This window comes from Echinops telfairi, unplaced genomic scaffold (assembly GCF_000313985.2).
Source record: "Echinops telfairi isolate 266 unplaced genomic scaffold, ASM31398v2 ScPeMD7_7420;HRSCAF=8458, whole genome shotgun sequence".
In the NCBI taxonomy this organism is placed as follows: domain Eukaryota; kingdom Metazoa; phylum Chordata; class Mammalia; order Afrosoricida; family Tenrecidae; genus Echinops; species Echinops telfairi.
The window spans coordinates 42,274,437-42,300,795 of record NW_022111320.1 but is presented as its reverse complement, the minus strand read 5'-3'; the positions used below and the strand labels follow the sequence as shown (position 1 = coordinate 42,300,795).

The 26,359-nt window shown below is 36.9% G+C and overlaps 1 protein-coding gene across 3 annotated transcripts in view; it reads right to left on the bottom strand.

Annotated features, from left to right (window-relative positions):
• TBC1D5 (TBC1 domain family member 5) overlaps positions 1-26,359 on the bottom strand; it is a 570,856-nt gene that overhangs the window by 268,823 nt on the left and 275,674 nt on the right. For all 3 annotated transcript variants that reach the window (XM_045297525.1, XM_045297524.1, XM_045297526.1), the window contains one exon: positions 5,393-5,462. In XM_045297525.1, the coding sequence (XP_045153460.1) occupies positions 5,393-5,462 (70 nt within the window). The remainder of the gene's footprint in view (positions 1-5,392; positions 5,463-26,359) is intronic.

The following is a 26,359-nucleotide window of genomic DNA, read 5'->3' as shown; positions in this document are numbered from 1 at the left end:
GAGTTTGACAACCATTAACACTGGTCTGTAAAAATCTGCAATAGATTTCCCACAAACAACAATGTCTTCTCAGTTCTTCTAGATTTCCATTTTAATGTGTCACCTGCAAATTAGTTGGAAGATGTACAAAATGTAACCTAAACTTTCAGGACAAGATCTGGTCTATTACTTAAGTGCTTTGAGGTTGGTTCCAACTCGGGGCGCCCTTGTGTCCAACAGAACGGAGCTCTGCCAGGCTCTGCCCCATCCTCACCATCACTGTGATGGCAGAGCCCACTGTTGCAGCCTTTGTGACAGTCTATCTTACTAAGGGTCGTCCTTTTTTTTCTTCTACTTTACCAAGGATGATGCCATTCTCCACGGGCTGAATCCTCCTGATAACATGTCTGAAGTACATGAAATAAAGTTTCATCATGCTTAATACTAAATTCTGGTTGCACTTCTTCCAAGACTGGTTTGTTCTGCAGTCCATGGTATACTTAATATTCTTTGGCAACAACATGATTCAAAGGTATCAGTTCTTTGTTGGTCTTCCCTATTCTTTATACAGCTTTTACTTATAGGTAAGGTTCCTGAAAATATCATGACATATCTTAATACTCAAAGTCACATCTTCGCTTTTTCATACCGTAAAAAGGACTCAAGCAGATTTCCCTAATGTAATACATCCTCTGTTTTCCTGACCGCTGTGCCCAAGAGTGTGAATTCAAGTAAAATGAAATCCTTATCAATTGTGATCCTTTCTCTGTTTATCATGATGTTGTCTATTGGTCTATGTGTAAGGATTTTGGTTTTCTTTATGTTGAGGTATAATCCATTCTGTATATTACAGGATAATAATGAGTCTTCCCCCAGTTCTGATGCCTCATGTTCTTCTTGGGTGATTTGCTCAGCATATAGATGGAATATGTCTGGTGAGAGGATACAACTCTGATACGTACTTTGTGATTTTAAATCACACAGTATCTCCTTGTCTTGTTCCAGTGACTGCCTCTTAATCTATGTACGTCCTCCGCATGAGCACTAGGAAGTATTCTGCAATTTCCACCCTTTGCAACTTTATCCATAATTTGTGAATGCCTTTGAATAGTTGATAAAACATAGGCAAGCATCTTTCTGATACTCTCGGCTTTTAGCCAAGATCCATTTGATGACAGCAGTGATAGTCCTTGTGCCACATCCTTTGCTGAATTGGGCTTGGATTTCTTGTCCAGGTACGGCTGCAATCATTTTTTAATTATCTTTAGCAAAATTTTACTTGTGTATATTATTACTTGTACTTAAGCATCATTTAATCACTATATCAGTGCCTTTGGAGTTAAATGCAGTTGTACTCTACCTGAATCTTTGAAGCGAAACTACAAAAGACACAATCCACATTAAGCTCTCCTAATCTATTAAAGTAAGGTGACCAGACGTCCCGCTTTTGGCGGGACAGTCCTGATTTTTGGCGTTTTAAAAAAGTCCCGATTTTTGGAAAGAATGCATGACAAGCTAGAGAACGGTCTATTTGGTCCATATAGACCAAATTTTTAATCAAGAGCACCCCCTCCCGCCCCCCTGGTCAATGGTGTCCCGCTTTAAATCTGGTCACCTTATATTAAAGGGAGTCCTGGTGGTGTAGTGTTTATGCTTCGGGCTGTGATCTGCATGGTGGGCAGGTTGAAACCAGCAGCCAGTCAGTGGGAGGAAGACTGGGCTTTCGACTCCCATAAAGTTACAGTCTTGGAAACGCACAGCAGGCCGTGATGAGTCAGCACTGACCCCAAGGCAGTGCGAGTCTAATAAAAGGAGCCCTGGTAGTACAGTGGCTATGCAATAGGTTGCTAACCCAGGGGAGGAATTACAGCGTCGGAAACCCACAGGGGCAGCAGGTCTACAGTGAGTAGTGATGAATCGGAATTGACTTGATGACAATGAGTTTTTGAATTTAAGTCATTTAAAAAAAATCTATGTGCATTATGCATCTAAAACTATAGCTAGTGACCACCATGTTTACATTCGTATTTGTCAAAGTTCTAGAAATCCATGCCTGAATTCACATCGATAGTAAAATGTCTTCCTTCTGTTTGTTCACCATGTGTACAAATATATTATACCCAAACAACCTAAAATACTAAATCGGAGCCTGAAAGTTTCAAACCTCTAGCCAAGCTTGTTTTGAGTTCCTTTTTGGCCAAGAGACAAAGATATTTGTAAAAACGTTGCTCTACTCCTTTGTCTCTTTACTTCAGAGCACTTACAGGAAAATTCTACAATATCCAAAGGTCAATGACAGAGAATAGAAAACCAAGCAGCCAACGTCCACTTAGCATTTACTATGTGATGTCATGCCATCAACTCCCTATACAAGTCTCTTTCTTATTCCCACTTCAAAGATGAGGGGAATAAAGCTGAGGTTGTGCAAAACTTCCACTTCCATTTGAAGTCAAGACTTTCATAATATACACATAATATGTGTGTGTGTATATATATATATATAAAGTAACAATCAAAATAAAGACTATGCCTTCTTGAAATTCACAATCTAAGATAATGATACAGTTATATAAACAATGGAAAGGCTATAAATTTGGGTGACCAATTTAAAACAGAATATACAAGTTAATCAAACATAAAGGGTTAATGAAAACTAAATAACGTTGCCAATTTATGTGAGGTAAGCATAAAAAGAATCTATAACTTGGCTTTTCATTTGGTTTTGGTTTTACACATTTTAACTCTGTCTTTCAAACAGCCGTGAGAAAGAAGCCTGGAAGATGGTCATTTTATAGATGTGGAGGTAAAGCTGGTCTCTATTCTGAGCCCAGAATGTATAGTTTGCATCTGGGGCTGTCAGGCTTAAGATTGGAGCTGTCTAAATGTGGGAAAGGATTGGGCTTACTGAGGCAGTTGAATAACACCAAGAGAAAATTGGTAGGCCAAAAGATGTTTAAGGGTTGGAGTATTTACATTTTCCAATAATGTATTTCTAGTTAGTTAAAAAGTGCTATAATAGCAGAAGAAAAAGATTTTTCATTTTTTAGGAGTAAATTTTACTGACAATTCTGTTGCCATTTCAGGGTAATTTTACAACAATTTCTAGGTTTTGTCAGCTAACCTTAATATGAAAATATACCCCAGAGCAGTGCTTCTATGAATTCTGCATTTAACCTACGTGTCAAATTCACAAGTAGCTCATTATATTCTCAGAACTATTGCCTACTGAGTAGAAAAAATATTCATTTCACACCTTAAATACTCTAATACTATTTAATAACAACACCGGCCTGCCAACTATTAAAAGCCTGCTTTTATATACTGTACTACCTGAGCTTTTTATCTTGCCGTTTTAATTACAACAATAAATTAATATCCTAACACTACAACAGTGACAGGCATTGATTAAAAATATATTAGTTAAAAAATATATATATTAGTTAACAACATTAGTATTTACTGTGCAAAGTTGCATTACAACTTCATTTTCAAAATACAATTATCATCCAATAATACTAAGATACTTAAATCTTCTTACTATTCAAGGACAAAACTAAATACAGGATAATACCATGCCTTCACATTAACACATTTTTCTTAACTTTATATTATGTCCATTATTTACTATAATTGGCTAACAAACTAATGCTGTAAAATATAATTTGCCAGATAAATTTATACACATATGAAGGGATTCTTTCTTCCTCTAAAAGATGTCCTTATTTTCCTTTTGTCTTTGTTAATTTTTTATTGCATTTATACCTAATAATGATAATACCACAGGAGATGTGACATGTCTTATTAACTTTTCAGTTACATGCCAACTCATATATCTTTATTATCTTTTTTTATTCACTTGGGGTGGGTGGAGGGTGCCACAGTTGTGTCCTGTTCAGATGAAGGATTCTACCGATTCTTTACTGTATCAAACACAAGTTACGGCACTTAGGACTAACAGGGGGATTCAGAGAATCCCGGCATTTGGGAGGTCAGACAGGTACAGGGAGCTGACAATGAAAACAATATGAGCCCTACCACTTCGATAATACTCTACCGGAACTGGACGGGAGGAGAATCTTGTGCTACACTTGCAATACTCCAACAGCTGATTATTTACAGAGACTCCGGCTAGTATGAGGAAAACATGTCAAGTATTTCAACCACGCAGCCCATGTCTGGAACTGGTGAACTATGAAAACTTTCTCATTCATCACATTTCCGTTAAGTGTTCAATGTTCATAAAACTCCTCTCTCTGGATGTTAAAAGGCTGGGTACAAAGAGACAGACGGCACAGTTCCAAGCGGGGGTGTTGTTGTTGGTAGGTGCCGTCGAGCATGTCCAACTCATAGCAACCCTGTGCACAACAGGACACAGCCCCGCCCGGTCCTGAGACGCCTCCTAAATCGCCTTAGGTTTGAGTCCATTGTTGCAGCCACTGGGCCAACCCACCTGGTGCCAGGGGCTTCCTCCTTTTCACTGCCCCTCCCCTGTACCAATCTCCATAGAGGTATAGTACATATAAACCAACATAAATTCCACATTCCTTACGTAAAAGGAGACTTAGCTTGATAGGCCAATGAGTTTCCAGATGTACAGTAGTTATTACAAGCAATAGTGCTTACATTATAGCAAAACTGTATGAACAATGTACTCAGAATTTACTTTTCTTTCCAAGAAGAAAATATGCAAGTTCCTGCATCATTCTGGATAGCTATACAAATATTATTGGAAGTAGTATGAGGGGGCTTCTAAATATTTGTTGGAAAATGGAATTTAAGGATAATTAAATTTTTTCATGAGTATTTTGAAGCCTCCTTGTACTTTAATAATTCTTCTCCCTAGGATCCTTGGTTATGAATGCATAAAATCCATAAACACTTCCTTAAGCAAAATTCCAGTAATGAGGATAATATTAATACTAGGCAGCTATGTGTTTTCTTAACTCACGTGTCTTTTTCTGAAAAAAAACAAAACAAAGTAATTGAGATGTAACTCCCCTGTTTGCTGAGGAGCCAAACGAGATAGTTGTACTTAAATGAACCATGAATTATATTCTCAATTCTCTTTAGACTTTCACAAGCAGCACAGTTTTAGTGGAGAACTTAAACAAAAGAAAGTGATAGTACTGTAAAAATATATACGGAACATTTTAAAGAATTTTAAAAGATGGATTATAATGAAGTTTAATACTACATGTGTTTATTCCAACTAGCCTACTATAAATAGACAACCAAAATAAATTAATTTCCTCAAGATGTTAAGACTAGTGTTTTCCATTCATTCAAATCTGCAGAACTATTTCACATCAATGTCCTTTAAATTTGTCATATTTTTAAAGCAAGGACAGCAGTTCGATTATGTATCTTGAACATTTCTTGCAAAAATTATGTGTCCGTGTAGCCATCAACTTACCTATAGGAGTTAAAAGTTCCATCGGTGTCTACAGTAGAACTTGTTCGTCTTCCATTTTTATTCGTATCAGCTAGAGAGAAAATATTAAACATTGAGTAATGGAGAATATTTCAATTTTAAAAAGTGTGATAGGTCTATGTGCTATATGAGGAGGGCTTGGAAAGTATCATGGTAAATGGGATAAAAATATAATGGAATTTCTCCACAAACTTTTTGAAGCCCTATACTAGTCAAAAAAACAAGTGCCTTCTTGTTTCTTCTCCCAAATAATCTTTCATGATTAAGGATTTATATTTTAAAAATTCATTTTGATACTGAAATATAAACCTACACCAAACACTAGAAACTGTATAGTAATATGACCAAAGTAATGGCTAACAGGAACAATTAATGTATACTACAGATAGCAAAAAACAAAATTTATAAATCACTGAAACCCATTTGTTGTAAACACAGAACAGTCTTTCTGTGGTCAAGCCACCACCCATCCTGAAGACCCCAGCAGGTAAAGTGGAGCAAAGCTGGGCGGTGCAGCCCCCAGGTGTTCACTCAATAGAAATGTGGTACACAAGATGCAGACACAGAAAGCAAGTTTGAAACAGGGTAAATAGGAATGCATTTTTATAAGCTTTTAGTACACCTTAACCTTTTTTCAAAACTTGGTTTTAACTGTGGTCAAAAGTTCAGTTTTTTTACAAAAGGAAAAACTGCTGCCACCAACCCATCAGAAGATATGGGTGTCTCTTGCAGAAATACAAAATACTGGGGAGGGGGAGGTATTTACTCAAAAAATGGCCTATTTATTCAATCAAATTTAGAACAAACTCGTACCTGTCTGTTTCAAGACTAGAGAGCAGAAATAAATTTATAGAAAGCTGTCAGTCTTAGCAATGTCTCAATGTAAAATATCCTTATTGCTAAAAATTGAACTTTAACAGTTTAAGTTCTTAAAGTATATACTTGAAAGTCGAGTTTTGATGAAACCCTAGTTTACTACTATGAAATACATAATTTATTCTTCAAAACAAATTAAAATGACTAGAAAATGATTACATTTTTTATTACTAATTCCTGTAATGTAACTTTCAAGCATCACATTATATTCATTTTGTGATGGTTAAAGCTTAATAATTTAATGATTTATCCAATTTTAATTTATACTTTTAATCCACGTTGAACAATCCAAGGTGCCACTGGAGATCACCACAGTGGTCCTGGTTAAGTCAAATAGCAATTACAGAGCTTTCAGCTTAAAGATGAGATTATTTTTAATTATTGAGTATAGTGCTTAAGGTACCATACTTATATAATTATGCTACTCATTAAACGGTTATTGAAAGCTGAAATGTAATTTTAATGACAGCTACCTATTTTTCTTTGCACATTTTATAGTTGACAGATTAGTCAAGAACACTGGTTCTCTTCAAAAATCTTTGCAGCTGTGCCAAAGTGTTCAGGAAGACCAGAACTGAGCTGAGCCCATTCATAGCATTTTTGACGTCCTTTTCTTCCAAAATGCATTTGCAGGGATTTTTCTAAACAAAAGTCCTAAATGCAACCTCACACCGGAAAATGGTGACAGCTTTTGTACATAAAAATAGCCCAAAGAAAGCACTGCGAGGCTTAAGCCAATTTAAAGGAATCTAGGTGAAGATACTAAGATTACTTACACTGCACTTCTTTAAAATCAACAACTATTAATGGAACATAATTAAATGAAAAGATTTAAGGAACACTAGTAAATGAAAATTTCATACAACACATGTTGTTTAACAGCTTGCAGGCATTTTCTGGGAAACATTCTCTAATCAGCATCGAATAACTGCTATATCATACATTTAAAGTTTGAGTTATTTCTCCTTAAAACTAAAGATTCCAACATAGATAACCTCACCAGAATATTTTCTTTCTTTATGCTGTTATTTATCAGCTCACAAAGTCCACAGATAATTAGGAGACATTTGGTTTTTAAACCACCAGGTTTTATCATCATAATATACTATTAAGGTTTCCTTCAGTTCATAAATGTTTCCACATGAATATATCACATTTACTGTGACCTTCAAGGTATAAAGGATGGTAAGACAGAAAAAGAGGCACCCTCCCAAAAAAAACCCATAAAATATGGATGTACTATTGTTTCACAAACAGTATTAGGGAAAGATTTCAGAGTTTGCTTTATGGAGAAAAGGCAATAAAGTTTTGAAGCAGGGAAAAACGGCTTTGTTCCTTCAATCCCCTAGTTGAAATTAATTATAGCAAATGTTTATGAAAACATCTGTTCCTTATAGTTATAAATTCTTAGTTTTAGTATGGGTGATTCCAGACTCTTCTTTTAGAAGGCAGCTAACTCTGACAATCAAAAGGTTTACAGAAAAACAGAGAGGATTTTCAATTCTGGAAAATGTTCTGTACAGTGAGCGACATCCTTCCTGGAGAGATGTCCATTTGTTGTGTGCAGCATTTGAAAGGGCTTAAAATTGGTAACTAGGAAAAACTGAAGTGAAACAGATTCATCTTTCATTTTTGTTGTCCTATGATAGGAACTTATCTGAAGCACAAGAAAAGTATCAACTGAGTATTCTAACAAATGTTATGTTAGCATTCCATCTAATTTAACGGAAAGTAAAATAACCGAAGTTTAGTTTTTGCAGGCATTTTAATAATCTAACGACAATACAAGGCTGGAAACATATGTGTAGTAGTACCTGAAAATAACAACAGAGGGGGCAAGAGAGTTTCAGATGATGGTTTTAGTTGGCAGGTCTGATTCTTGAAAGAAGTTGTAGGTAGCCATGTCAGTAGCACAGGATCCTTCTAGACCACACACACACACAAATGTGTTTCTTAAGTAATCCTACACAAAGGCCTTTACGTGATCAAGTGGTACAAATGAATGTGTTTTAATACACCAGACACTTATACCTGCTTGAAAAGTAATTTAACTCACATTAGAGTACTTTAAGATACAAGGGCAATTGTAAAGGTATATCCATTAGTAATGTAAGTTAATCAATAAATATATTTGTTACATTTTGTATATACAAACTACATGCAATACGTAGCACCAATTACATATATGTCAATATATATGTATGTGCATAATATACAATATTATACATTCATTAGAACAGCTCATCATAGTTGACAATTGTGGCCATTACAGTTTGAAATGGACATAATACATCATTTTAAATAAGTTGGTAACTTTGTGAAATGTGTTCATAACGTTCACAATTAAAATAAGTTGATTAAAAATATAAGTTGCTTGACAGGAAAAATTGTTTTTAGAAAAAGTCACATTGTTTTAAACAAGTACACACAGGGCACAGCATTTCCACTAGTATTTCCTCACATTTATGCATATCATTTATTAAGAAAATAATATATAGAATGTAACTGAGATTTCAAAACACAATAAATGGAATTCCGGACTCCCTTTTAGCTTTAACTGCAGGCATGTTTAGCTAAAGGCATTTAGGGTTTCTAACTGTGCACTGCTGAAATCATGCTAAGCACAGGTTTACAATAGATTTCTTGAGTGCCTTTTATCTACAAACATCTGCTTTGTGAAGGGAGAAACACAGATTTCAAACTAGGTTAAGTTAAAAACAGCCAGGCTAATACTATAAATAAGTACACCTACTCAAACATGTCTCCATTTATATCTAAAAACATCGAGTTTCAGAGTGTCATTTTTACACCAGGTATAGATTCTGAAAAGGAGTACAAATAAAGAAAATGTTTATCTCTGAATTTTTACACGATCCTCATCAAGTATATGTACTAAATACTTCATAGTAAGGATGGGGGGAGACTTAATTAAAAATGAGGTTGAAAACAAAGTTTAAGTAGTCACAGTACACGTGATAGAAAAATCTTAGATAAACAAATAGTGTAAAGACTTAGAACCTTTTGTGTCCCTTAAGTGAATTAGTATATATTGCTAAATTTTCTTGTCAAATTTTAAATTGCAGGTGAAATAAGATCATCTTAAAGACGTGCTCGTGGAAGGAAAACGTGACTAGGTATCATCCATGAACACAGAAGCCGATGAGAAGAGTAACCCACGCCAAAAATTAGCATCACCCACAGCCTCCCGCAGCTGATGGTTCATGGTACCCATCCTGGACCCTCAATGTAACCGAAGAAGCTGGTCTTACAGTAAATACAGACAGTTTATAGACTTAATAATTTTTCATAGTCTCTATTATTAATTTAGCAAACATTTTAAGAACTTCCTGGCCATACTTACTACTCAAAAGCAAAACTTTAGATTATTACTTTAGGTAATGAAACCTCAGATGTAAAAGATGTAAAAGTCAAATACTTAAAAATTATATTAGGAAATGGAATTTTGAAGTACATAATATTAGTTAAAACATTCTTTTGTTATTCTTAAATTGTGAATACAATGAAAGGAGGAATTGGAGGAGCAACATTACACAACAGATATTTACATCCAGGTAAAAGCTTAAGGTTGGAAATGATAAATACAATACAAATTCCTGTGTATCCATGGATACTTAGCTTGGTAGTCAGATCAACAGATATATTTATGTATGGGAGTCTGTATAAATACACAGTGGGTTATCTTTTAAAGGGGAAAGAAGTTCACTGATAATCATCTAAGGGTAGAGTTCAAAGTTAATTCCAGGGAAAAACAGTTACTGAATCAGTAAAATTAAACAGCCACATTCAGTTGAAATGAAACTACGAAGAGTACTACAGAATTGCAACTAAAATCTCAAACTCAGACAAAACAGACGTGAATACATGCTCTACCAAAAGGAGCATGTATTTACCTGTTCAGTGTCTCAGTTTCCTCATCTGTACAAGAGGCAACAAAATGAGATAAAAGCATGTGAAGCATTTAGTACAGCATATGGCACAATATAATGCATCAGTAAATGTTAATAATCATTATGAATCCTTTGATTAATGTGATTATATTATTTAATCTAGTGGGGGAACAAAACTAAAATGATACACTTACTCATAAGTAAAACGACAAAAAATTGTAACCTTTCCAAATTAAAAGGCATTCTGTGTGACAAGCTTTTTTTTTAATTAATAAGAAGTACATTTTAGAATTATACAAGGATGGTATAAAATTAGGGCTTGGGTTGTCCTTGCAATGCCCATTGTCAGGAAGGTTGGAAATATAGTAAATTCAAATTAAATTATAACTAAGGAAAATATAGCCAGCTCACTCATGAGCTCAATATTATCATGAGGGTCTTATCCTGAAGTACAACATGCGGATAGCAGAGGATCAGCAAAAAAACAGAAAGATGGGCAACATGAGGGACTGACACACTGGCTACAACAATGGGCTCAAACACAGTAACAATTGTGTGGCCAAAACAAGAGCAGTGTTTCTTTCTGTTGTCCACATGGTGGCTATGAAATGTTCTTTGGGATTTATACATGGTAGATAGAAAACTGAACTGTAATGAAGTTAGAAGTAAAACAGGTAAAGCATATGTATCTGTGTGTACTTGTGTATTACATGCATCTAAAGACGATAGAATAACACTAACAATTAATTAATGAGTATAATTGAATGGAAGCAATCACAAGTATAACTAGTAATGGGTAATAACGCACGATTGTAAATATTGCTATTTATTTTCATCACCTTTCCTGAGCCTAGGTATCATTATTCCAGACATTTATGAACTTGAAGATGCTTAACCTATGGAAAATGTGAGAGAGCAGTAAAAATAAATTGAGACTGAAGGTAAAATTAACCTCTCTTGGGTCTATCATTCACTTTTATTACAAGAGGGATAGAGGCCCGGCTAGACCAAGCTGATGAATCTTCTATTCATTGAAATCACCTTGTGGCAGGTGTGTGTGTGTGTGTGGAAGAGCTTGGCAAAGGGACAGAAGGGGGAAAGACGGATGGGAACTGAGATTGGCTCATGGGTAGTGCTCAGAATTCTCCACTTTTCAAAATATTTCCTAGGTCATCTTGACGGTCCATGGGACTTTCCTAGTCTGAAATGTTAATACCGAACAGTGCCACCACATGGAATAAAGGACAGATGGATGATGGAAGATGGAAAGCTAAGAAAGCTTCCTCCTCAGAAGAGTCGGCCAAGATTCGATGGAGGTAAACCCTTCACAACCTCGGCTTGCTGATGTGATCCAACTCAGAATGAGAGTAGCTGCAAACATCAATGCATAGTTGGAATAGGGAACGTGGGAAGAAGGAAACAGGGAATGGAAAGCTATCAAATAGGAAATTGAGCACTGGTCAACATCTTAGGTATGACTGAGTCAAAAGGTACTAGTATTAGTCACTTTGAACTTGGTAATCATATGGTCTATAATGGGAACTACAAATTGAAGAGGCACAATGCATTCATCAGTAAAGAATTTGGAGATCTACGGTGAAGTACAATATCATCAGTGATAGGTTAATATTCACTGGATTTATATACTAACCACAAATGCCAGAAGTGAAGAAATTGAAGATTTGAATAAACTTTCATAAGGCAATCCAAAATGATTTATCAAGGTGTATTAATAACTACTGTTGATTTTAATGTGAGGGTTGGAAACAAAGAAGAAGTATCAGTAGATAGAAAAGAAAATATGGTATTAGTGGTAGAAACAATTCTGGGGATCACATTGAATTTTGCAGGATCAATAACAGTCATTGGAAATACTTTTTTGTTGTTTCCAAAACATAACCTACAGCTCTTCACATAGAATTAGGATGATAGGTTAAATAAGAATCCAATATGCTACATCACTCAAAGTCAGGGGCTGACTATGGAATAGATTATCAACTGTTCACTTGCAAGTTAAAGGAGAGCTACAGACAATCACAACCACATCCAGCAGAGCCAAAGCATGACCTTGAGTGCATCCGCTAGAATCGACATACCATTTCAAGAATAGATACACTGCACTGAACACTAGTGACCAAAGAGAAAAAGAGCTGTGGAAAAACATTTAAAAGAGAGGGGAAAATGAATAGATCCCAAATGGGTATCAGAAGAAACTCTGAAATTTGAAAGCTATAACCAATAGAAGAACTGAATAAGAAATTTGAGTAGCTATAACCAATAGAAGAACTGAATAAGAAAAAGAGATGAGCAGATGATTTTAAAGGGCAAGGTAAAATATTATGGTAAAATATACAAAAATCTGGAGTTAGAAACCACCAAAAACCAAACAATCAGCATTTCTTAAATTGCAAGGCTGAAGAAAAAAATGCAAGCATCAAGTTGCCAAAGGATTCTTTAAGCAAAATAAATGATGCAGAACACATCAAAAGAAGATAGAAGGAGCACAGAATCACTATACCAAATAGAATTGGTTGACATTAAACCATTGCAATTGGTGGCATATAACCAAGAAATGCTCACATTGAAGGACAACATTTAAGCTGTGCTGAATGACTTGAGAGAGAGACAAAACAAGGCTTCACGAATATTTAGAACACCAGTGAAAATGCTTCAAACCAATAGACAGAATGTTGGCAATGCATACCAGTCTATGTCATGAAATGTAGAATCCAACTAGCTGGTCAACCAATTGGAGGAATTCTATGTTCATTTCTATTCTGAAACCAGGTGATTAAACAGAGTGTGGAAATATTAAACAATATCACATGCTAGCAAAATGTTGATGAAGATCATTCTAAGACAACTGCAGCTATACTTTAACAAGGAACTAGCAACCGTTCAGGCTGGACTCAGAAGAGAAAGGCGAGCGAGGGATATCACTGCTACGTCGGATGGATCATGGCCAAAAGTATTCAACTTAACAAATCATAAGAAATTATAGGTAACATTACAAGAATGGGAATTCTAGAACATGTAACTATGCTTACATAGAAACTACACAAGGATGAACAGAACAGTGATTTACTGTGGAATTCCAGATCAGAAAAAGGTCTGTGGTTGGGTTAGAACCTTTCATTTTACAGACCATAAAAACTGTGCTGAACAATGTGTTCTCTAACGTTGCAATGCCCTGGCTCAGTATTTGAAGGCAGCTAGGACTGTACTAAAAGAATTTAATGAAGAAACCTTACCTCCAACCAACCTACAGCCCTAATCTTGGCCCTTTGGACTTACTTTTTGTCGGGTTTAGGGAGCCAAAATAACACAATGTGAGTCGTTTGAAACTGCCAAGACTACTGTTTTGATGTCATGTTGAAGAGCACAGAGTTCTTCAGGAGAGGGTTAGCAAGGTAGAAGGACCATCTCCAACAGGGTATGCACCAAGATGGAGGTTATGTAAAAAAAGAAAAGATTTATCCAACATATTCACACATATATTCCATCGTTCTTTTCTAGACACTTACTTTCTATCGAGCCCTTGGGATCAGCTCCTCTTTTTTCCCCTCCCTCCTCCCCTCTACCTCAAACCAACATGGCCCCTTGATAGATTGAAAATTATTTTCAAATCTCAGACCACCCTTTCTTCCTTTCCCTCTGTTGTTCTTCCCCCTGGATGTGTGGCTATGTGTCATTCATTGCAACAGTGCTCCCTTCCCCTCCAACTCTCCCCCTTCCTCCTACCCTTTTGTTATGTCTATTCCCATTCCTGTTCCTAGGCTCCATGTGTTTTATCTCTTGCCTATACCTATGTACATGCTCCCATCTAGTTTAGATTGGGAAGTGGCACTGGGGTTATGATAGTGGGGGGTGAGGAGGCCTCAAGGGATCAGAGGTATATTGTGTGACCCATTAGTGCTCTACTGCGCACTGCTTGACTCAACCCCTCCCCGAGTCCCCTCTGTGGGGAGATGTTCCATTGTCCATACATGTGCTTTGGGTCTTTTGATATTTTTGTTGGATAAAAGTTTCCATGATTATGTAAGCAATGCTGTTTTACTTACCTTCATCACATGAATAAAAGACCCCATTTCTTATTTCTATCGTGCATTCTCACAAAAAATATTTCATATACAAAAAATTACTAGAGACAGTATACTTTATCATATAACCATTTGGCATATGTGTTAAGGGAAAGTTTGAAGGCCGTGGGTTAATTAATAAGGATCACTATTCAATGATAATAGATAAATGAATTGAAGGCACAATGCCTTAGAAGAAATAGTGTTTTCCTTTCAATTTTGAAACCATAAGGTTTTAACAAACATCAAGCAAGAACAGGGTGATTTTTAAAAAATCAGCAGGATATGGCTTATTATATTATAGGATTTATTATGTAGAGTTGATAGAGCCATTAAAACAAAGTACCCACGTGTTATATCCAAACGCTGAAATTTTTCAATACATCAGATATCACCAGAGTAGGGTAATTCAAGCCAAGTATATAAACCAAATGCCAATGAATGAATGTATTATTAGTAACACAAAAATAAATACTTTGAAGATAATCAGGTATCTTGAGAGCCTTACCAGTCCTTACTTTAATACAGAAAAACGTCCTACATAAGGAAAATAGCAATTTCAAGGGGAATTTACAATACGCAAATGTTAAAGGCTTTAAATTCTTCCAACCCTATGATGATTTCCTCCTACATTTTTTGGAGTTAACTGCTTAGGGCTATACTTAGGGCTATCCCAAACAACCCTTTCTTCTGGAGCTACAACTCAAAGTTTATTATCAATATTGTTTTCTAACCTATTTTCCAAATTTTGAGTTCTTAATGGGTAAGACCCACCATTTCTAAAAAACAATGAATTACTCGAATCTTTTTGTATGGAGGAAAACTCATTGGATCATGAAAGTAGAAAAAGACACTACATTGTAATGTTGGTAATTACACAATAATAAAAATTAGCTTCAATGTAATCATGGGTCAAAGAGATTATTCTACTAGCATATGCATGATTCAATCTTTCATTAAAAAAGCACTATATTTAGAATGCTCAAAGAACTGGAAACAAATGCAGTCTGGGATAGATTATTCAGACTAATATAGAAGTCTTGGCATGAGTAATAAGAGAACTGTGGTTGATCCTCAGAACAGTTGGATTATGAACTGGAATATGCAAATCAGGCAACTATTTATGATAATTATTAAAATGTTAAATTGAAAATAAAGTATAGAAACTAGTATTCTACAGTGGGTTGATTCAAGCACAGTATAGGAGAAAGGCACTATAATTAGAAATGTGTCGATTAGTATGTACTACTCTCAGCCATGTTAATACTGATGCAATAATATGTTAATGCAGCACATTGTTTAATTTCATTTGGAGATAGGAATATTGTTTGCATTTTCTTTTTACATGCACATGCATGTGCTCCTGCCTGCTGCTGGATCCCTTTAAATTCCAAACTGTTTTGTTAATAAGATATGTGCTCTTGTGTATTTATTGAGGGTTTTCTCAAACCCAAGACTTAGAAGTTTTTTGTCTTATCATTACATCCAATAGTTAATGAGTTTTGCTGACTTACTGTCCAACATATTTTGTTACTCATATCATTCCTCATTTTAAACATCACTACTCTATAGCCGAACCGATAGACTGCTACATCTCAGGAATTTTCAGTATCTGCTTTCATTTTTCTCCCTCAATTACTCCCCCAAATAACCACCAGACAAATTCCCATAAAAATAGTCATGTTACTTCAGACAAAAAAATAGTAATTTATAAATTATCAAGGGTTCATAAGGGAGGGGGGAGGGAGGGAGAAAATGAGGAGCTGATATCAAGGGCTCAAGGAGAAACGAAATGTTTTGAGAATGATGATGGCAACAAGTGTACAGATGTGTTTGACACAATGGATGTATGTATGGATTGTGATGAGTTTTACGAGCCCCCAATAAAATGATTTTTAAATAAAATTAGTCATGTTAATCTAGTTAAGACATAGATCAAGGGTGTGTAGTCATGAGTACGTTTTCTATTTCCTATTATTAATTCTAATCAAAAGTACCTATTGCACGGGTCTCTCATTTTTCCTGGCCAACTTCCTCGACCTTCCATGTCTTGGAAAGGAATCTGGCCTCATCACAGCTATCTTCATTGTATACAGCCCCTTCAGTTATCTGTACGTATACTTTATCTTTTTCTATATCTTACCCAGATTGCTTTGCAGCCCAGTGCTTTAGCATCTTCAGCCCTTTGTTTTAAAAGATCATGTTAGCTCGTTGAAAATACCGAGCATGTTTTAATAAAATTTGTTTTATTCAAGTTAATTGTTTTTCTAAAAATATATTCTTTGTACACTAAAAACAACAGCCCCCCCTTTTTTTACTTGTTATTGTGAATTTGGTGTATGTTTTCATAGCAAATAAGCGGTTTTACATTTAGAAATCCAGACACACTGTCATCTCATTCAATGCAATCCTCTCCACGTAACGTCATGTACCCTACTTCTTGTGTTTCCTGTTTCCATTCCTGACTCTTCCGCACCCTTATGACTTAGTCCTCTGATCAGTGAGGCTCTGCTGATCTTTAAGGGTTGATTTTTTAAAAGTGTGACTCCTTATTTTATATAACAGAATCTTCATTTCTTTATTGACTTATTCTTGAAGGAGTTGTCTCTATTCTTTTTCAAGTACATGTCAGAAATGGTAGTAATGCTAGTTAATTATTTTCCTTGGTGCTCATCACTATCCACATATTAGTATTTACATCTGAAAAATCTTAATATTAGCCAAATTTCTTATTAGCTGTAGTTTGCTTACTATACCAAACTAACCTGATTCCAACTCATAGGCGATCCTACGCAACAAAGGAAAAGTGCCCCATAGTGTTCAGAGGTTGAAGTTCATTAGCAAAGCAGGCTGTCTCCTAGCTGCCGCAGAGCAGCTGGTGATTTCGAATGGTCACCCTTTTGGTTAGCAGCCCAACACTTGACTGCTGAACTTACTTCTTTTTGTCTCTATAGAAAAATAATAAATCCTGGCTACATTACAGCTTTCTTTTTAGGAGGGTGAATAAAGGATTGATACAGAATCACACACTTTTACAAACCAAACTTATCAAAATATAAAGCAAATTCTTCTCAGGTTCTCTAAAACTTCCCCCAAAAGTCTGTGCTTTTCGATTCATACCATGTCAAATCGCGCTTTGGGCATCCTTGTCAGTGTCTTCGAATTTGGGAGACAAAAAGAAATCTGAACGAGCAAGAGTGTGGCAGTAGAGTTGATGAGGTATGGCTTCTCAATTAAATCTTGGTAAGAGAGCCCTTACTACCCTCAAAGAATGAGTAGGTGCATTACTGTGATGGAAAAACACAATAGGACCAAACAAAAAAAACCTCAGCGTGACTCCGACCCTTTTCTCAGCTTTTAATTTCCTTAAAACTCCTTCCCAATAAGTGCTTATGGTTGTACTGCGTCCTTTGAGAAAATCTATCAATATTACCCATGTGGAATTCCCCCCAAAGCAGTCATCATCACCTTCCAAGCTGGCCTGGCTTGAATTGAACTGGCCCAGCAGATTCTGCAAGCTCACTGTTTGATTGGGTTTTGATTTCTGGATCCTACTGGTAGATGCAATAATCATTCTAGATTATTATGAGTTGTTCCACAAATAATTTTCATTAGTTTAGTTTTTACTTAAACAACTGATGAAAAATTTAGTCCACTGAGCTTGCTAGTCTTCAACACTCTTTCGCATGTATGGCGCAGAGAGCTTGCTAAGCCAGCACATTGGCTTCAAATGGAAAATGCTGACCCATGTGGGATGCCAACTTCAGTAGCTACTACATCAGTGATAATTCTACAGCCTCCTACCACCAATTTTTGAACTTCGGTCAGTGTTCATTCATCGAGGCTGATGGTCTTCCCTCTCTTGGCTCATCTTTGAGGACTTCCAAATTTCCATGAAATGTTGAATCTACTTGAAAACTATTGTTTGGTATGAACTAGCATAAAGCTTCAATGATTTGAAAAGCTGTCCATTTAAGTCCTGTTAAAAATTTATTTCACTCCTCACCTTATGATCACTTTTTTCTAGGGCACAAAAAGTATCTTTACTCTAGAAGACACCCTAACAAGAAAAACTAAGACAAATATATAAGGGCTTTTAAAAAAAAGTTAATAGAAATATGCAATTAAAATATGGTAAGAGTTCTTCCATGAACTTTCTGAAGCCCCTTAGTATTCTGAGAACTTGTCTGTTATCATCCACTGTTTGCAGAGACATATTGAAACATTGTTTATTTGAAATAAACCCATGCATTATATAAACTACAGCCTGGGTAGCAATAGTTTTTTTATGTATCTCTTATAGCCATAAAACCTCAATGTCAGATAGCATAGATTCTTTGGGTCTATTTACTTTACTGGCATTACATTAAAAAAATATTGACATATAATTCATGTACCATACAATAGCTTGACTATATTAAAAGGAGTTACGCAATCATCACTACATAAATTGTAGAGCATTTTTGTACTCATTATTACCTTATCCTTTCTCTAAAACCTCCCGTCATAACTCTAAGAAACAATCCAGTTACTGTCCCTAAAGAATTATCTATCCCGGATTTCATATAAAGAAAATCATACCCCACTGCAAAAACAAACAATAAAAGACCCAAAGTAACAAAACACAGAAAAACCTCAATCTAAAAGAAAGCAGAAAATAAAAATTTGAACAAATTAAAGATGGGTACAAGCGGAAAACAAACGATGCTATCATTCAACCTAATTATATCTGCATAATTTACTTTCTGATGCCCTCTGAGGTCAAGGCTATTCATATCTCTGGTTAATGGTCCAAAGGAATTCAATGGAGGCTTAATCCCCGCGAGGACTCTGCAAATGGATTTTGGGGTCTTATCCTCATCCATAGCCTTCTGCAAACCAGAATTTAAGTTCGAGTACAATTCTCTCCTCTGATCTTGGATTTAATAATTTATAACCCTTGGATCACAGAGGGTGGTGTTCTTCAGTGTGGGTTTGGCTGACACCTCACTTAGATGGCTGCTTGTTTTAAGAAAAGCTTTTAAGAGCTCAGATGTTATTCTTTCTGAAAGCCGGGCACCACCCACTTTCTTCATCACACTTTGCTGTAGCACCATATCTTCAAATGATTCCCTCATGAAGCTAAGCATCAAGCAGGGTCACATCATGAGAACTGATTGTTCTTAGAATAGGGCTTGGAGTGAAGTATGTGTTCAAAGTCCATTCATATATCTAAGGTTTATATATCCCTGTTCCATTTTAGTGGCAGCATTATGAGCCTTTTGAGAGATAATCTAAGTAACCTCCCTGGGACCCTTGGAAATTCTAACAGTATCATTAAATTAGCCAATGGTAAATGGTACAGGATTTAAAATAAGATTGAGACAAGTGAAACATTCAGATATGGAAAAGCTTTTTAGACTAAAATTACATGGGTTATTCACTCATACATATTAAAAACTTAAATGACTGAATTCTGTTTATGAAAATAATGAGGGTTATACACAGGACACAAAGTTAAAAACACTCATTCACTATAGCAGAACTGCCGTCGAGTCAAATCCAACTCCTAGGCACCTTATGGGACAGGGCAGAAATGACCCTGTGTGTTTCCTAGACTGTAACTCTTTATGGGACTGGAAAGCCATTCTTCCTTCCAAGGCGGGTGGTTTTGAACTACTGACCATACAGATCAAAACCCAACTCATAATGACTATCCCATCAGGGCTCTTCAAAGACATGTCTTTAAAAGCTAAAAAACAAAACAAAAACCCAACTAAGTGATAAATATATGGTAGTCTTAAGTTGCCCATTATTAGGCAACCTCAAAAGCAGGAGGCTTGAACCTAAGTCCAATGACTTCTAAATTCATGACTTTGGGGTAGCAGTCCTCCTCCTCTACTCTTATGGAGACATTACAGCTTTAAGTGCAAAGGAGTCTACCCTCTCCTTTAACTGGCAGCAGGTGTGTTTAAGGTAAAGTCTGGTTCACTTAGTTGGTTTTCTGCTCATATCCTTTTGATGTGGCCTGTGTAGTATGCTGGGCAACTAGAAAAGGCAACATCTAAGATCCAGGTAGCCTACAGCATGTGGCCCGAGTCACCAAGGGTTGAAAAGAAACTCCAGTTCAAATGTATGATTAGCCATATAAAACAGAGTGGATTCTCCCCTTCAGAGATCCATAAAAGTAATGTCAAGTGTTTTCCCCAAGGGCAAGCCCCTTCCTCCCCCCGCCACCCAGAAGTGAAGATCATCTTCTTAGAGACAGATACCCCGTCTCTCCCCCACCTCTCTCTCTCTTGGGCATGAATCTCCAACGGTGTGTGCTGAACATCAATATAGGAGGGCCAATCCACTCTCACTCCCTCCTCTCCTAAGGAGACACTGTCCCCTGCTGAGATGAAATCTCCCCCGAAGAAACGGTATTTATGATGTAACAACTAAGGGAGTGATAAGTGGGTTACAAGCATTGGACAGTTTTACCACCCCAATTGTGGCATTGCTTTTTGTATTTCAGAATGCAGTGTGCCCTGAATTAGCTTCTTTTAGCCTGGCCACATTGTACTGTCAGGAAAGGCACCTCTGACTAAAGTAAACCACTACTGGGAGATCACTGACGCTGGGAAGTCTAACTTGGTCATAGAACAGTTCTCTTTATGAGAAAGCAAGTGCCAGTCATCCGGGCAAAGAACAGCTTCCTTGCCACAAAGGCTTTGTAATTTAAAGGATACATATGTCATGAAACTAAAAACAACCAACAAACCTATGACAATCCCTTCTGTCTGGCCCCACTACCATTTTATCGCAAAGGTGCATTTACAAATTGGTTTGCAGAAGCTCTTCCGGGTGCCTGGCAGACGTACAGGCTGGATTCCAGCAATGCTCCATCCTCCATCTCTATTTTTCCAAACCCTTTGACTGCGGTAGGAGAAAGCATTGACTGGGGTAAATTTTCTCAAGTTTCCACTTGCTATATTCTCCAAGACTGTCTTCAACCCTGGGAGACCACACTGTTTCTTCAATAAGGGAGGGCTGGGAGGAGGATGAGGTGAAGGAGCCAAGGGAGTTACTTAATTTGGGCATAAAATTTAAGAGTGCCCTCTGAATAATTAAGAATTTTTAAAAGTTAACTTTTTCACTTAATTTTTAAATTATCAATTCAATACTAAAATTTGGTGATTAACAAAAATATCAAAATGTCAACAGCAACATTGCTGAGGCTGAGAAAAAGGAAAAATAAGTAACACTGAGAGTCTACGGGGATGTTTGTAGCAGTTCACACTTCCGAGTATTTCATGTCACAGCAGATGTTGGTCGGGGATTTCAATTGGAAATATGAGGACAAAGAACATCAGTTGTCCATCCCACTATGGTTAGGAATCTAACTGTACACAGCACCTGAGCTAAGTAACAGCATCGCCTAATAGGCCAAGTGGAAGGAACTGTCTAAACACATGTTCCTCCAGGAACTGCCGTGCTGAATTGACTTTGATTCTCGCAATGTGTCAAAAGTAAGATTTGAACTGAGGTGTAATTGATACGGAACTCTTCTTCTTAATACTTCATGAACTGGGTCACTTGCTTCTCAGCTCATAATAATGCAACCGTATGATCTATTTAGAGGAGAAGACATTCTTATGTGCCACCGCGGGAGGCTGCGTTTCAGTTTATCCATATTTTATAAAGTATATAAATATCACTGAATACGTGTGCTGTGTGGTGTGGAAGGTGGGTTAGTTACTTTCTTTTTCCGAGGACCAGGTGTGAAGAAATAAATTAAAGTAGGAAAGTTAACAAGTTAATTATTCTTCAGCTGGTTGTTTCCTGTCAACTAGTTAAATGATTCTCTTGGGTCTTTGTCCTACAGCAAAAACTCCGTCTGACATGTGAACAGGAGTAGCTCTCTGCAGCCGTGCGAGCCTTTACTTTCCCAGTGCAGCACTCACCTGATTCTGGTAAAGCTTCTCAAAGCATGGCTTTGTTGATCTACACCAGGGGTGGACACATTCTTCTGAACTTACTCGGAAACATGAAATGCTTACAGGTATCCCCATAGACCCCATCTATGAAAGAAGAGACCCGAGCAAGCACCCAGTGCTCTGTGCTCATGCCATGAAGCAAGGTTGCTAGCTAAAACGTTCTGAGTCAGGTCATTCAGTGAAAACTTAGTGAGCTCCTATGTGCCTATGATAAGACAGGTGTTAACCACATAGCCTCTGCTTTCAAAGAGCAAACAGGGTTAGCTGGAAAAACAGGGGAAAAAATCTGTACACAGGCTACTTAACTGATGTTCCATAGCTTAATATAGCCAAGTGTAACACAACTTTTTTTTTAAACTACCTCATACCTGCTTCTCTCCTCTCCTTACTCTCTGCCTCTCACTCTAAAACAGTAACTGTGATGGAGATCTTAGAAGAGCTATTGGACTCTAGAATGATTTGCAATGAAAATATAGAGATAAGCTAGCTAGCATTTTGCTTTAAGGAATCTTTTTTCTTTTACCACTCGACAATACGTACCTGAAGGAATAAAGGGTCTTAGATTTCATTGGCTTAGTCCAGCCCCCTTGGACAATTTATTTTCTTAATTTATTATGTTCCCAGTTTTGTTTAAATCAAAAGTGTCTAAAGTCGCCCATGCCCAGTAACACAAATATTGAAAATCCTGGAAAAAAATACCAGGATAGGAATTTTTATGACAAAGTAATTTAAAAGTCTATAATAAGATTATAGACACTGAATTTGCAAAGAAAATTTTTGAAAGCTCTGATATTTTATATATTTTAAAATAAAGCGATATTATTTGAAAAGATATGCCTTATTATTTGTTTTAAAATTATAATAATACATATAACACAATTAATACCCAATTATTTGCCCTGGTTTTTAAAATCCTGTCAGGCTCTCTCCTCAAATTTTAGTAAGATCATTGTAATGTTTTTGCTTCACTACAAGTAGAATCCATGCTAATAGTATTTTTGTTGTTGTTGCTACTGTTCTGGGTCTAACACTGCATGGAGTTGTTCGATGATTTCCTGACTTTATTAATGAGGGTTGACTCCAGGTCTATTTTTTAGGGCCTTGCTTCTGCCAAACCTCCTTAGTCATTTCTCGCCTCTCTCCCTCTGCATTCAATTTCAATTTATCCTGTCTGTCTACCTCTGTCTGTTCTCTCCTGGTTCTGTGTCTCTGGGAAAACCTCACCAATACAGATTTGAACATCAGGAAGCAGCCCATGACTGTAACACCATAAAAAACTATGGAAGCGTCCTAGGCATTTAAGAGTGGGTAGAAGCTGGATAATTTTTGAGGTGCTTGATAGTTAAAGCTCTGATTGCTTTGAATAGACTGTTGGTAGAATTAAGGAAATTAAAAGTATTCCTGGTAAAGAGTTAGAGAACTCTTACAACTTAAATATGGATATTATAAAAACTTTTCTGATGCACCACTCATGCACTGAAATTTAACAAACCTCACTGCCACAGAGTTGATTCCAACTCTTAGTCACCTGATCAGACAGGGCAGAACTGCCTTGGTGGGTTTTCCGAGGATGTAATTCTTTGTGGCGGTAAAAAGTCCTCCTCCTCCCGCAGAGCCCTGGTGGAATCGATATGCTGACTTTGTGGTTAGCAGCCCAACATGTAACTATGGGAACCTATCCCTTTTTACAAAGTGGCAAAGACCTTAGCAGAATTATGCCCTATTGTTTTCTGAAAAGTAGAACTTGTAAGTGATAAATTAGATATTTAGCTGAGGGGATTTCCAAGCAAAAAAAGTATATCCTAGTTTTTACTCATTGCTTATAATAAAATATGAAAGTAAAGAAAGTAAAATGAGAACGGAATTACTAAGTATAGAGAAAAAAGAACTTGAAATTTTGGAAAAGTATAATCTAGCCATAGACAAAAGAGAGTAAATATGCTCAGAAGAGTGCACTAAGGGTGTAGCAGGAGAACCTTTTGCCAAAAAGGTCAGGAACCTGAATTAAAAATAGAATAAACCATCTCAGTCAAAGCATCACTAGCTTGGACTAAAAGGGCAGAAGCAGGATAAAGTGAAGGTGCGTTTTCAAACTGTGGGATTCTACAGGCAAGAGCTGGTCAGTGGAGCTACTCTCTTGGGAACATGGAATATCTTTCTAGAAAAGGGAAAATGCCCCCGAGCGTGAGTGTGGGAGAACCACCTCACTGGTTCAACAGAGTGATGCCAATCGGCTTTCTTGGAACTCGTGACTTCCTTTTCAGTTTCTTCCTTTTGGTAATTGAATGTCTGTCTGATACCTATACCACTAATTTCATTGGTCCATCATGGTGAATTTTGACGCAGGATGGATATTTCCAAAGACTTATCGGTATCATGGGATAATTAGGTTTTATGTCAACTTGGCTTGGCTAGGTAGGGTTCTCCCATGACCTAACATCTGTGATCAACTACATGATGGGAACTTCTGTGAAGAAGTCTGGCAGTTGTGGAAAGAACAGGATGGAGAACCACCTCCTTAATTCTGGTCACAGCCTTGATACAATTGAGGGAAGTTTCACTCGGGGGGTACCCTACTCGGTTTAGATGACCCCAAGGAGAAGCTAGCTTACTCATGCAGCTGCATCTGGTCCGGCCACCTCCTGTTAAACCGCCTGCAAATCCTAGGAGTCGCCAGCAGAAGCCAACTTGGGATTCATCCTGCTCTGCATCCACCAGCCTGTGGTCTTCCTACTTCATCTGCCTCAGCTACATGAGTCATAAGGAAGCCTTCTGCTTACATCTGACCCATGGACTTGAACCAGTCTGGACTAAACCACTCCTACAACTGTGTGAGCTATTTCCTGATAGCAATCTCTATATGCATCCCTGGTTGTGCTTCTTCAGAGAACCCAGCCTAACACAGAAGGCCATCTGTGATGGTTTATAACCTCCTCCCAAAATGATATAACAAATTCATAACCTCCAGACCCTCAGGATGTAATCTTATTTATAAGTAAGGTCAATGCAAAAAATTAAACAGCATTTGGAATAGGGTGAATGCCAATCACTTTGTAACTGGTTTCCTAATAAAAGGAAGAAAGAGAAAGCAGATATACAGACAGAAAGCCACAGAAGGATGAAGACAATGTTAAAGAGGAATGATTAGAGTGATGCTGCCACAAGCCAAGGAATACCCGAGGCAACCAGAAACTGAAAGAGGTAAGAAGCACCTTCATCCATCACCTTCAGGCTTCTAGTCTCCTAAACTGTGAGAAAATAGATTTCTGTTGTTTTAAGCAACTGAGTTTGTGTTATTTTGTTACAGTGGCTATCTTAGTTATCTTGTCCTATAACAGAAATATAAATAAATGACTTTAACACATAAAATGTTATCTTCCCAGTTTTGAATGGTAGAAGTCCAAATCTGGGGTGTCTGGTCTAAGGGGAGGCTTTTCTCTGTCCCTCCTGAGCTCCTGTTCCTGTCTGGGCAGTCTTAATGGGGCTTGACATCCCTCTTTCCCTATATTTATTTGTTTGCTTGTCTAATCTCTTTATATCGCAAAGAAATTGACAAGATACATCCTGCATTAATCCTCATAAACAAAAGACAACCCATGCCCAAATGGTATTTTAACCATACATATAGAGGTTAGAATTTTCAACACATATCTTTGGGAGTCATCATTCAATCTGGAACTCTGGCCCTAGAAACTAATACACCACATGTCAACAAAAAATAGCCTTACAAATTGACCTGCAAGGTATTCCATATCTTCAGAATCTTCATTTTGCTCTCCTAGCTATGAGTCAGAATCAACTCAATGGTATGAGTTGAGTTCTTCTGAGCTGAATCTACACTATCTATAGCTGCTTCTTAAGCACAAAATCAAACCCTACCTTTGACTTTAACTCAGTCGGTGTTAAGGTGGAATCAGATTAAATAAAGAAAATGTTAGAAGGGAGATATACTCTTGTGGAGTTAGATGTTATGTCAACTTGCTCCTGTGTGAAAGTGTAGGGGTGGAGTTCAATCTATCGATCAGGTCACAGCCTGATGATGTCTACCCAGGGGTGTGGCCTTTTTATAAGGGTGAGAGTGAGAATATCTCCCTCTTCCCCTTTGACTTCCTCTTTTCTTTCTTTGTA